The sequence below is a fragment of the Sinocyclocheilus grahami genome, unplaced genomic scaffold (assembly GCF_001515645.1).
Source record: "Sinocyclocheilus grahami isolate Dianchi unplaced genomic scaffold, SAMN03320097.WGS_v1.1 scaffold129.1, whole genome shotgun sequence".
Classification (NCBI taxonomy): Eukaryota; Metazoa; Chordata; class Actinopteri; order Cypriniformes; family Cyprinidae; genus Sinocyclocheilus; species Sinocyclocheilus grahami.
The window spans coordinates 927,081-939,611 of NW_015505308.1; the positions used below are offsets into that span (position 1 = coordinate 927,081).

General features: G+C 34.0%; 1 protein-coding gene across 2 annotated transcripts in view; it reads right to left on the reverse strand.

Annotated features, from left to right (window-relative positions):
* LOC107590531 (cGMP-inhibited 3',5'-cyclic phosphodiesterase A-like) overlaps window positions 1–12,531 on the reverse strand; it is a 103,610-nt gene that overhangs the window by 47,363 nt on the left and 43,716 nt on the right. For both annotated transcript variants that reach the window (XM_016279307.1, XM_016279306.1), the window contains exon 2: window positions 8,840–8,890. In XM_016279307.1, the coding sequence (XP_016134793.1) occupies window positions 8,840–8,890 (51 nt within the window). The remainder of the gene's footprint in view (window positions 1–8,839; window positions 8,891–12,531) is intronic.

Below are 12,531 nucleotides of genomic sequence, written 5' to 3' on the forward strand. Positions count from 1 at the left end.
AAAAACACACAACAAAAATACTAAAACTTTAAAATGAAAATGAAAAATAAAAATATAAAATGAAATAAAACAAAATAAAATATCTGATTCTAGTTTTGTTACATAATCCGATGCACAAATTTCCGGATTATGCTATCAGTTTTCACTTTATGTTCAACTACTAACAGTTAAAATTACTATTAAATGATTAATCAAATGTAAAAAATGTAATTAAAAAATGAAATTAAATGAAATATAAAATTTTCAGTTTTGTAAAGAAACGTGTAGGCACAATGCATATTTGCAACATATTTCAAGCATCTACACCAGTGTTTCTCAACCCTGGTACTGAGCGCCCCCCAACACTGCACATTTTGTATGTCTCCCTTATCCGACACCCATTTCAGGTCCTGGAGTTTCTTTTAATGAGCTAATGAGTTGAATCAGCTGTGTTTGATTAGGGAGACACAGAAAATGTTCAGTGCTGGGACGCGCCCAGGACCAGGGTTGAGAAACACTGATCTACACAAAACCCAACAGGCTTTTAAGATCCAGAAAAAAACATATCAGTACAGTGCATCCAAACTATTCACATATAGTATACAGATAAATATTAGCAACAATAAAAAGAGTACTGTGTATCTCCCACCTGGTGGCCATGCTGTGGGCAGAGCGGCCCGGCGGTGGCACGCCTCTTCCTCCTGATGCCAGTGTTGGGCAAACTCACAGATCAGTCCGTCTGGCTGCTGTACTGTCTTTAGGGGACAGTGAGTGTGTATGTATGTGTATGTGTGTGTGTGTGTGTGTGTGTGTGTGTGTGTGTGTGTGTGTGTCTCAGCTGCGCCGCTGCTGTCAGATACTGTAGATACTGCTCCACACACCACAGGAAGCATTTATATTGAAAATAGCCTGTTGCTAAGTGACAGCCGGGCAAAGAGCATTACCTCAGGGCCCACACAATAAATAGTTGTTTGGGGTAAATTGGTCAACAAAAATGCCTTTCCACTCCTTCACACTTTTTTATGACACAGAGACACTTGATAGTTTCTCTGAAGGGACGTTCAAGCTGCATTTGCAGCACCAAAGTAACCGTCATATAGTTTCAATGAGATTTAGGCATTTCCAGGAACATGACTGACAGTGACTATATGATGATGAACAGGTCCAGCACTGGATGTGATAAAACCGAGAAAAAGTTTATGCAAATGAGCAGTGACGCAATGTGTCACTAAGAAGTCACTAAAAAGCCACAAAACCTGTCCGAAGTGTGTGTGTGTGTGTGTCTCAGCTGCGCCGCTGCTGTCAGAAACTGTAGGTGCTCCACACACCACAGGAAGCATTTATATTGAAAATAGCCTGTTGCTAAGTGACAGCCGGGCAAAGAGCATTACCTCAGGGCCCACACAATAAATAGTTGTTTGGGGTAAATTGGTCAACAAAAATGCCTTTCCACTCCTTCACACTTTTTTATGACACAGAGACACTTGATAGTTTCTCTGAAGGGACGTTCAAGCTGCATTTGCAGCACCAAAGTAACCGTCATATAGTTTCAATGAGATTTAGGCATTTCCAGGAACATGACTGACAGTGACTATATGATGATGAACAGGTCCAGCACTGGATGTGATAAAGCCGAGAAAAAGTTTATGCAAATGAGCAGTGACGCAATGTGTCACTAAGAAGTCACTAAAAAGCCACAAAACCTGTCCGAACCCTGTATCAATCATATTTTTCCCAATATAAGACAATAATAATAATAATAATGCAAAAAAATTTATATTATAGTATTTCTACATTATGGTACCATCTTTACAATAATTTTAATAGCATTTTGTGGTTTAAATATATAACATACTGCAATATATTAAAATATAATATCTTATGTATTTTCACCCCAAATGAAAAAAAATTATATATATATGTACCATTTTATAGGAATTTTATAATATAATATAATATAATTATATTATATTATAATAATATATTATAATACATTTCCATGCAAATATATAATTTCATATTTCTTTTCACCTCAAAATATGAATATATTTATATTCGATATGATTAATTTTATATATTGCTATTAATTATATGTATGTATTACTATAATGCACAAAAATAATAAAATGTATAATTTAAAGTACCACTTTTGCACTCTTTTAAATTTATGCTGATTTTAATTAAAATAACTGCAGTAATTATTTATTGTACAGTAATAGGAATTGAATAAAAAAATAGCTAATTTTGCTAATTCACACATTTTTATTTAATTAAAATTTAAATGTTTACATATAATACATTTAAACCACAAAAGTCATATTACTGTATTGCATTATATTATATTTCTTTTTTTTATTTGGGAAAAATATAATGTGAACATGTTCTTTTGTTAGAAAAGTTTATGTAAAAGAGCAGTGACGTAACGTGGCGGCTGCTAATGAGAGTGAAGGCAACTGAACACAAACACCAACAATACAGCCACATGGGAGAAGCAGTGCACCCTGGGAAGGGTACGGGGAAGAGACGGGTCTCCTGAGGTTCACACACTCACTCTCTCTTTACGTCAAGAGTCACAGGTTCAACCGTCAGCCGTGTTTGCACTACTCCACACCTTTATCAGGCACTGGATCCTGGAGATGGCTGCTTTCCACAGATCAATGAGAGGAAAGCAGGCAGAAATCAAGCACACGATTGGCTGTACTTTGAAAGCTTGTGGGTGAAGCAGAACTTTGAAGTGCTAATCAGTGTTTCATGCAGCAAATACGATACAGAGACAAGAGAAAACCAAGTCCCTTAATTGACTAATGATAAAACAACTGGGTAATTAGAAAAGAGAGCAAGCTCTGTAAGCTCTCAAACACACACACACTTCTGAGCATCACATGTGTCTGAATATGGCTGTGAAGCAGAAAGTGCAGCATCGATCTTCAGCGGGAGGATATCCTTCTGATAAGAAGGCTTAGACACCACACACACACACACACACACACACACACACACACAGGTTTGTTTTTATGGTTTATGGGGACTCTCCATAGGCGTAATGGTTTTTATACTGTACAGACCGTATATTCTATTGCCCTACACCAACCCTACCCATAAACCTACCCCTCACAGGAGACTTTGTGCTATTTCAGATTTTCAATACACTCCATTCTGTGTGATTTATAAGTGTTTTGAAAAGTGGGGACATGGGGTAATGTCCTGAAAAGTCACCTTCTCCTTGTAATACCTGTTATACCTTTGTCATTATACAAATGTATGTCCTCATTTGTCACAAAAACGCGCATACACACACACACATGCCTCCCACTATTCATTTGCCTGAAATCCAGACACTTCTAGTTATGCAAGCTTGATCACTGTGTACCAAAACATTGGTAAACCACATACTGCATTTACATAATTGCCACATGAGATGCTATAGACTAGGGCTAGCACCATTAACTACACAGAGCCGTTGTTCACTGACGAGCTGCGCAAAAAAATCGCGCGAATATGAACGAGGTTTCGCGCAGCTCGTCAGTGAACAACGGCTCTGTGTAGTTAATGCTGCTCAATGTGAAAGCGCGCAGGTGATGGAGATTTACCGCTGATTACAGAACCGGCTTTACTGACAAGATGCGCATTAAATATCGTATGCGATTTATCGTGCAGCCCTACTATAGACCACATTAGCGTAAACCGTCTACTTCTACTGTATAGTCAGTTTTCACTTTAAAGTCTTACTTTTACTGTGACAGCGGAAAACAGTTTAAAGAAAAGCGTATTAAGGTTGTTAGTTAAAGTTAGTCAATTTCATGTTTTCAGGAGCCCTATAAAACAATATAAATAAAATATTAATTACATAGATTAGAATATAATAATTGAATGTATGTGTTGATATATACCATAATATAAATTATTATAATATAAAAAATAAGATTGTATTCTGAATGTGTGTTTGTGTGTGTGTATATAGACACACATTCATATACGTGAATATAATTTTATTATTAATATTATTTTATTTATATTAGTAGATGTTTTCATACAGTTAGTTTTCACTTTATGATCAACTTGAATCTTGTTGAGCATGTTAGTTAAAGGTAAAGTCAAATTCATGCTTTCAGAAGTCTACTGTATACAAGAAAATAATAGAATATTATTTATCTAAATATCTAAATTGTTTTATTAACATTATGAAATAATTCCAATATATATGTTGCTCACAAAAATTTTTTGAGGACAAAATCTTTATTAATTTTAGTTTTAGTTTTAATTATTTTAGTACACCAAGTTAAAACAAACTAAATTAAAATAAGAAATGCTCCCTTGACAACTAGCTGAAATAATTAAAAAAAAAAATATATATTTTATTTTATATCAGTTAACGTTTATTTTATTGAAGATCAAGTTTATTTCAAATAAGATTTTTTTAATGGTTTTAGTTTTAGTTAACTATAATAACCCTGACTCACTGTCACTGGAGAATGCACAGATGGAGCAGTGCATTAGCTGAACCTTCGTTTAAAGCTGGGTCTCTTCACCTATTGTTACTGCTGCATGTACAACAGGACCAAACACTGCGTTTGCATTAGTATTTGCATACATAAACACACATACAAGATGCTCACTAAGAATGTAGATTCCACACACACAAGCGTTCTTTCCTCCAGTGCATTGTTTGCGCTATCAGTTCACGGTCTCGCACTTCTCCCAAGGCTCAGTGCATTATGGGAAGCGCCCTCACTGGCCCAGCATGCTCTGACAGCTCTATTGTGAGACACGCTGATTGACAGCTGATTTCTAAGGTCATGTTCAGCCTCATGTAAGGCCTGACGTGTATTACGCTTTAACGTATGTCTCTGTCAGCACCTAATAGTCTTAACTGTTCTCGGGCAGTCTAGTTTTACCTCAGTGGCTTTTCACTCAAATCCCCTCATGGAAACGATGGATGGCCGCTAACACTACGGATGGAAGTGCCATCCTTCTGATGGCCCGCGATGCCACGGCGCAGAGGAAAAGACAAAAGATGGAAAGAAAAGGACTCGAGAGTTTCCTCTCTGTCGCAGGCAAAGGCAGAAATAGGTGGAGGTTAAACTGCTGGGAATGAATGAAGCACCGAGGGACAAACGCACAGGCTTGGAGAACAGAAATACGTCAGTACAGACGTCACACTACTCCCTGCTCTCACCCAGCCGTGAAGAGAACTAGATAAAAGTGCAAACACATTAGCATATGTGCGCGCACACACACACACACACACACACTCACACACTCACTCTCTCTCTCTCTCTCACACACACACTCACACCCTCTCTCTCTCTCTCACACACACACACACACACTCACACACACACACACACACACTCTCTCTCTCTCTCACACACACACTCTCTCTCTCTCTCTCACACACACACACACTCTCTCTCTCTCTCTCTCACACACACGCACACTCTCTCTCTCTCTCTCTCACACACACGCTGGGGAGTTCCAGAATATAAAAATAGTAGACTCACACACAAAATAATCATTCCTTCTGTCATTCTGGGCCATGTCATGCCATCATATTCTACTGAGTAATAAATTATCCATTATATATATTATAAAATTGATAATTTTTTAAAAATAATTTTATGATAAGATCCCAATAGTTGACAACTAAGATTAACTAACAATGACAATACATTAGTTAGTTCATTGTTAACTCAGATCTATTAAATAATGTTAACAGAAACAACTTTTAATTTTAATAATGCAGTAGCAAATTTTGAAAATAACTAACTAAGAGTGCTTTAGAATTATTTTTTCATTATTAGTTCATCATGTTAAATAACATAGTTAACTAACATTAACAAATGGAATCTTACTGCTACCATAAAATCTATATTATGAAACATGTTTTCTTAAAAATATATTTTTAACTGAATCAGTGCATACATTTTTTCTTGTTTCCAATATAATTTTTAATTCGGGAACATTATTATTATTATTATTATTATTACTACATTTTCTTAAAATATTCTTTTAACTGATAATCAATTCATTTTTCTTGTTTCCAATATCAATATTGGCACATTGTATGTATCCAATATCTATACATTATTACTATTATTATTAATATTATTTTTTATTATAGAACATAGCAACAATATTACATTAAAAAGTACACACAAGTCATTAACTCCAAAGATAGGATCTTAATAAAATAAAATAAATAAATAAATACATTTCACAAGAGACCAAATACAGATTTATAGTACTTTACCATAGATATATTAGAAATCTATATTGTAAAACATGTTTCCTAAAAAAATTATTTTGGCTAATAATCAATTCATAGGTTTTTCATATTTCCAATACCGCTTTTCATCTTGGTAGTTCTTTTTTAAAATTTGCATTATTTTATTTTTATTTTTTATTAAAGAACAGCAAAGTCACTAAAGTCATAGATAGGATTTAAAAAAAAAACCCCAAAAAAAACCATTCACAACATGCCAAACACAGATTCATAATACTTTACAACAGACAGACATTTTATCCTGGCAGTTCTTTACTAACATCATCCTCCAGAAAGTGACATCATTTGGGAAAACATATTTTTGCATGAAAGAATGTTTCTGATGCACATCCTTAAATTACACAAGCATATACATTTTTTTTGAAGTTCAAAGGAGCAGCAGAGCAGGTGTGATGTCACTAGGATGTTTAATAGACCTCATATCCCGGTTACAAGCACAGGGTCACACACAGGTCACCAACTCTCAGACTCATTTACATTGTAGTCATAATGAATAATCAGAGATCTAGCAACAAAACAAACAACCCACAGGCCCCACTTTCACCCAAAAAAATCAAAAGAATAGATTAGAAATTATATTTTGCATAAAGAACACTTCTGGACAATTAAGACAATTGTGAGATCTTTTTTTTTTTGACAATTAAGCAAAAATTAACTGCAAATTTTCATTAATGCAATGCTATACTAGCAAATATACTAGAGTGAAAATGATTTCACCACCAATTTTTTTGTGTGTAGTATTTCCAATGATTCTTCATTAACAATTATTATTATTAATAAACTTGAATAAGCTGAACTAAAAGGCAGTTTGATAAATATTACCATGATGAATAAACTATTTATTTATTATTACATTATAGCAAGTTTTTTAGTTTTTATTTTGGTAGTAATATGCGTAATTGTTTGTAAAATAATGTCACAAGGCACCTTAATAGCTCTAAAATAGGCTTAATTTTCTTTAAGTAAAATAACATTTTCTATTTTTTCCTTCTGCAAATTTTGGGAGAAATATGCTCAATTGTTTTGAAAATGTCACAAGGCAAATAAATCTTTAATAAACCTAAAACAGGCTTCATTTTCTTTTAATAATAATAATAATAATAATAATTATTATATATATATAGAGAGAGATATGACCCAGATATGTTCTTTCAGATTCACTCTCAGACATTCATCAGCTCTTTTTCAATCATCCAGACACTGACCTGAGATCCTCGGGTGCCTCTTTTGTGGTCCCATTCTTGCTGTGGGAGCATCTGTGGACAGACAGACGGGATGTTAAAGTCACACACATAAGACGGTGCAACACATTTTCCATTCACCATGCACTATTCAGCATCTAGTGAGGCTACGTGAACTACCTCGCTCACTAAAAATACAGCACAAAGAGAGAGAGAGAGAGAGAGAGAGAGAGAGAGAGAGAGACACATTTTCATTAATGAAATGCTGAAAATCTCCTTGCGTCTGAATGTTTTTTTATTTTTTATTCTTACACTGTAAATTATTTTTGAAGTTGAATAAAAACAAAGAATACTGGAGCGTATTAAAAAAATGCTATTTGAGTTTTTCTACTTCAAAAGTTCACAATTAATTCAATGCGTTACTTACCATTTCCTTGTAATTATTTGTGAAATATACTGCAATTTTTGAGTGAAAATTATTTCACCACCAATCTTTTAGTGCATTATGTTTAATGATTCTTCATTAGATTCCAGTTATTCTTTTTTTAACTACAATATACAGTTATTATTATTATTATTATTATTAAACTTCAATAAGCATAACTAAAAAGCAGTTTGACAAATATTACCATGATGAATACACTATTTATTTATTTTTTACATGATAGTAAGAGGCTTTCTGTGAATTTTGGAAGTAATGTGCGTAATTGTTTGTAAAATAATGTCACAAGGCACCTTGATGACTCTAAAATAATTAATTATTTAATTATTAAATAATTAATTATTGATTTTAAATTATTATTCTTATTTTTTTCTTTAATTAAAATTAATTTTTTAATTTTTTTTTTCTGCAAATTGTGGAAGAATCATGCTTAATTGTTTTGAAAATAATGTCATAAGGCAAATAAAACCATAATGACTAAAATTGGCCTCATTTTCATTAAATAAAAATACACTTTTTTGTTTTTGTTTTGTGAATTTTGGGAGAAATATGCTTAATTGTTTAGAAAATAATGTCAAATACATCCTTAATAACTCTAAAACGGGCTTTAATTTCTTTAAGTAAAATCATTCCAAAAAAATTATTTTGCGAATTTTGGGAGGATTACGCATAAAGTTATTTTTTGTTGTTGTTTAAATCATGTCAAAGCAAGTAAAACCTTAATGACTCTAAAATAGCCTTAATTTTCCTTTAATAACACATTTTTGGGAGAAATATGATTAATTGTTTTGAAAAAAATGTCACAATGCAAAGACCTTCATAAATCTAAATCAGGCTTCATTTTCATTTAGTAAAAATCATTTTTGATTTTAGGGTGAAACATGACCCAGAAAGGTTCTTTCAGATTCACTCTCAGAAATTCATCAGCTCTTTTTTAATCATCCAGACACTGACCTGAGATCCTCGGGCGCCTCTTTTGTGGTCCCATTCTTGCTGTGGGAGCATCTGTGGACAGACAGACGGGATGTTAAAGTCACACACATAAGACGGTGCAACACATTTTCCATTCACCATGCACTATTCAGCATCTAGTGAGGCTACGTGAACTACCTCGCTCACTAAAAATACAGCACAAAGAGAGAGAGAGAGAGAGAGAGAGAGAGAGAGAAAGAGAAAGTATCAGGGCTCCAGGGATTCCTCTCTCTCTCTCTCTCTCTCTCTCTCTCTCTCTCTCTCTCTCACACTTTCCATTTTGTTCAGTGACACACGCTCATAATTCAATTTCACAGTCAGGCTGCCTTTACTCGCCGCTCTTCACCACTTAACAGCTTCTCAAAGGTTGTAAACTTTACACACTCTAATTAACAGACAGTAGGAGGTTCCCGCAGGTGGCGAAAAACAGGCCTCGTTGGCTCGAGAGTCGCACGTAAAAACGTGTTGGACGCAACAGAATAGCACCCTGTCTGAGAAACACCAGAGGACGAGATGCCGGGGAGCACGGGACGCCCTTTCAACCCCACCGAAATAGCCTTAGGACTTGAGCCTGGGAAACTGGACTTTTATAAATAAAATGCAGAATATTTTCCTTTGGTTTGAAGGGAGAGGAAGCCAAACAAATGGCATTCTGGCTGGGTTTATTGTATACAGCGGGACAGGCTGTAAATCAAGGTACTTGCTTCCACATCGGCTACTCTCAGACCCGTCAACTCCCTGGTACACGATGTGACCTGGCACCGCATGGAAACACGGACAACAGGACTACAGGAGATTTTACAGCTGGAGAATATCTTAATAACTTTAAATATATTCTCCCAAGTTGAGGGAAACAGTCAAAAGACAAAAGCAATAGTTCACATTTGATACATATGTAATCTGCACTATAAAAATACATGAGATTTATGGCAAAAAAAAATGCTTGCCAAAACTTTACCATGAAAAATATGGTACTGACATTTTAGGTTTTATGGATTAAACTTTACATCTAACAAAATTTGCATCTAAAAAAAACTTTTATTTTAAATAATTATAAACGTATATAAATTGATATTTTTGTAATCCATGTTGATGTAATATTTAATATTTTAATTTATTTATTTTTTGTTATTTTAGATCTATCAATGGATATTTTTTATATATATATAAAAAATACAATAAGTCCAATGTACAACAACAACAACAGTAATAACATTAACAATGATTATTATTAATGCTATTATTATTACTGTTATTTATATTTAATGTTATTATAATAAATAATTTTATAATGATATTAAATATATTATAAAAATATACTAAACTGTACTAAGCGAATTGAACTTTACAGTGATTTTACACAAAATCTTTTTACATATTTTATATATTTATTTATTTGATCTATTTATGGATATTTATGGATATTTTTAATGAAATATAACCAAATAAAAAATAGAATTAAATAAAAATATATTTTAGAGTTCCATAATAATAATAATATTAATAATTTCGATTTAATAGATTAAATATCATAATGATATTATAATATATTATAAAAATATATTGAACTACTGAAGTACTATAATCTGTTTTGTACCTTTATATCACAGACAACCATCAAAAAACAACAACAATAAAGTCATATGATTCGATTTAAATTTTTCCTTTCTCTTTGGAGTGTTACAAGCTCTTGGTGCATAAAGAAGATCTCTCAAGCCCGCCGCCTCTGCTCTGTGTTTCTCGTTGTGAAAGCGAAACTACTTTGTTTGGTCTTCCAAAAGAGGACACGACTAGAAATCAGTGGTTAAGTTGTATTTACAACACTGTTCTAGAACACTTCAACCCAAATATTCATTTGTGTGCAGCGCATTTTATGGAGGACTGTTTCCTGATCCTGGGAGAGTAGACTACAATGCCGGCTGTTCTCACTCACATATTTAAAGAATTTGCCACTGACGATTCAAACGTGAGTTTTGAGCAGTGTAGAGTAGCGGTTGTTGTTTGTCATTTCTCTGATCACAAATGCAGACAGAGTTTTATGTTTACGCGGCGCGATGCAACGCAATGTGTAAAAAGACAGTATAAGTCATTATATTCAGTTATTATGTCCCCACTGGATGCAACGAATGCCTCGTTTATAATGGGTTTGAATGTTTTTGTCTCGTCGCTCCGGCCGGACAGGGCATCACAGTATGGTGAGGGGCGTAACATTTCCGTCACACGCTTGAGGTATTCGGCCAATCACAACGCTCTGGATAGCTGGCCAATCAGAGCACACCTCGCTTTTCAGAACGATGAGCTTTGTAAAAATCGACGTGTTTCAGAAAGGCGGGGCATAGAGGAGAAACAATAATGTACAGTATGTGGAAAATAATATGTGTTTTTTGAACCTTAAACCGCATAAACACATTTCATTACACCAAATACACAAAATGATGTTCTTTTTAGCATAAACACATTTATAAAACACACAAATACAAAACAACAACACATTGACACTAAAATAATGCAATAAACATGAATTTAACAACATAAGATGTGACAAAAACCCCTAATGTAAATAAGTGATTAGTAAAAAACTAAAACTAAAAGATGACTTGTTCTTCTCGAATGGAAAATATTTGACGTCTTAAAATAAGTTTTTCTTTGCACATCTGAAGTAAATACCATGGTACATGAATATGGCTATCATGATACCAGCACTGTACTTTTCTGAAAGTTTCTTTCTGTCTTTCACCCAGCAGCATGATATTTTGACAGGCTGGAAATGGTTCTGTTGTTAACTCAGTGTCAATCAGAGGAATCTCGGCCGGGTTACATAATGTTACGTAAAGGCTCTCTGGCCGAGGGTCAAGCCGTGTCCTCAACTGCGGCTTTAGGAAACCAATGACTGTCATTCATGACATTGCCATCATGCATTCATTCATTAGTTTGATCACTTGCTAGTCAAAAAGGCTTTTCGGGCTCTTAAGAGGCCTAAAACACAAGGCTGTTTCTATTCATACATAAGGATGATTCACAAACCATTTGTTCTTTTAGATTGGTTTGGCAATAACACTACAAGGTTATATGTTGAAGCAATACACAAACAATTATGTGTGCAACAAACACATTCAAAATGTCAGTTAGAGTGACATTATGAAACAGCAATTTTATATTATAAGCAAAAAGCAAATCAGTTTTTTTATTTGTTCATTAAACAAATAATTTGAACAAACTGCTTATCTAAAATGAATCAGATTTCACAGTAGGTATGAAGTGTAGCTTAAAGGAATAGTTCACCCAAACTTGAAAATTTGCTGAAAATGTACTCCCCCTTAGGTCATACAAGATGTAGATGAGTTTGTTTCTTCATTGAAAGATTTGAAGTTTGAAATTAAAAACATCTTAATGGTCGATTTCTTACAAACACACAGCTTCTTTTGTCTTCTCAAGACATTAACTGATGGACTGGAGTGGTGTGGATTATTGTGATGTTTTTATCAGCTGTTTGGACTCTCATTCTGATAGCACCCATTCACTGCAGGTGATCCATTGGTGAGCAAGTGATGTAATGCTACATTTCTCCAAATCTGTTACAATGAAGAAAAACTCATCTACATCTTGGATGGCCTGAGGGTGAGTATTTTCAGCAAATTTTCATATTTGGATGAACTTTTCCTTTAAAAAGTGTT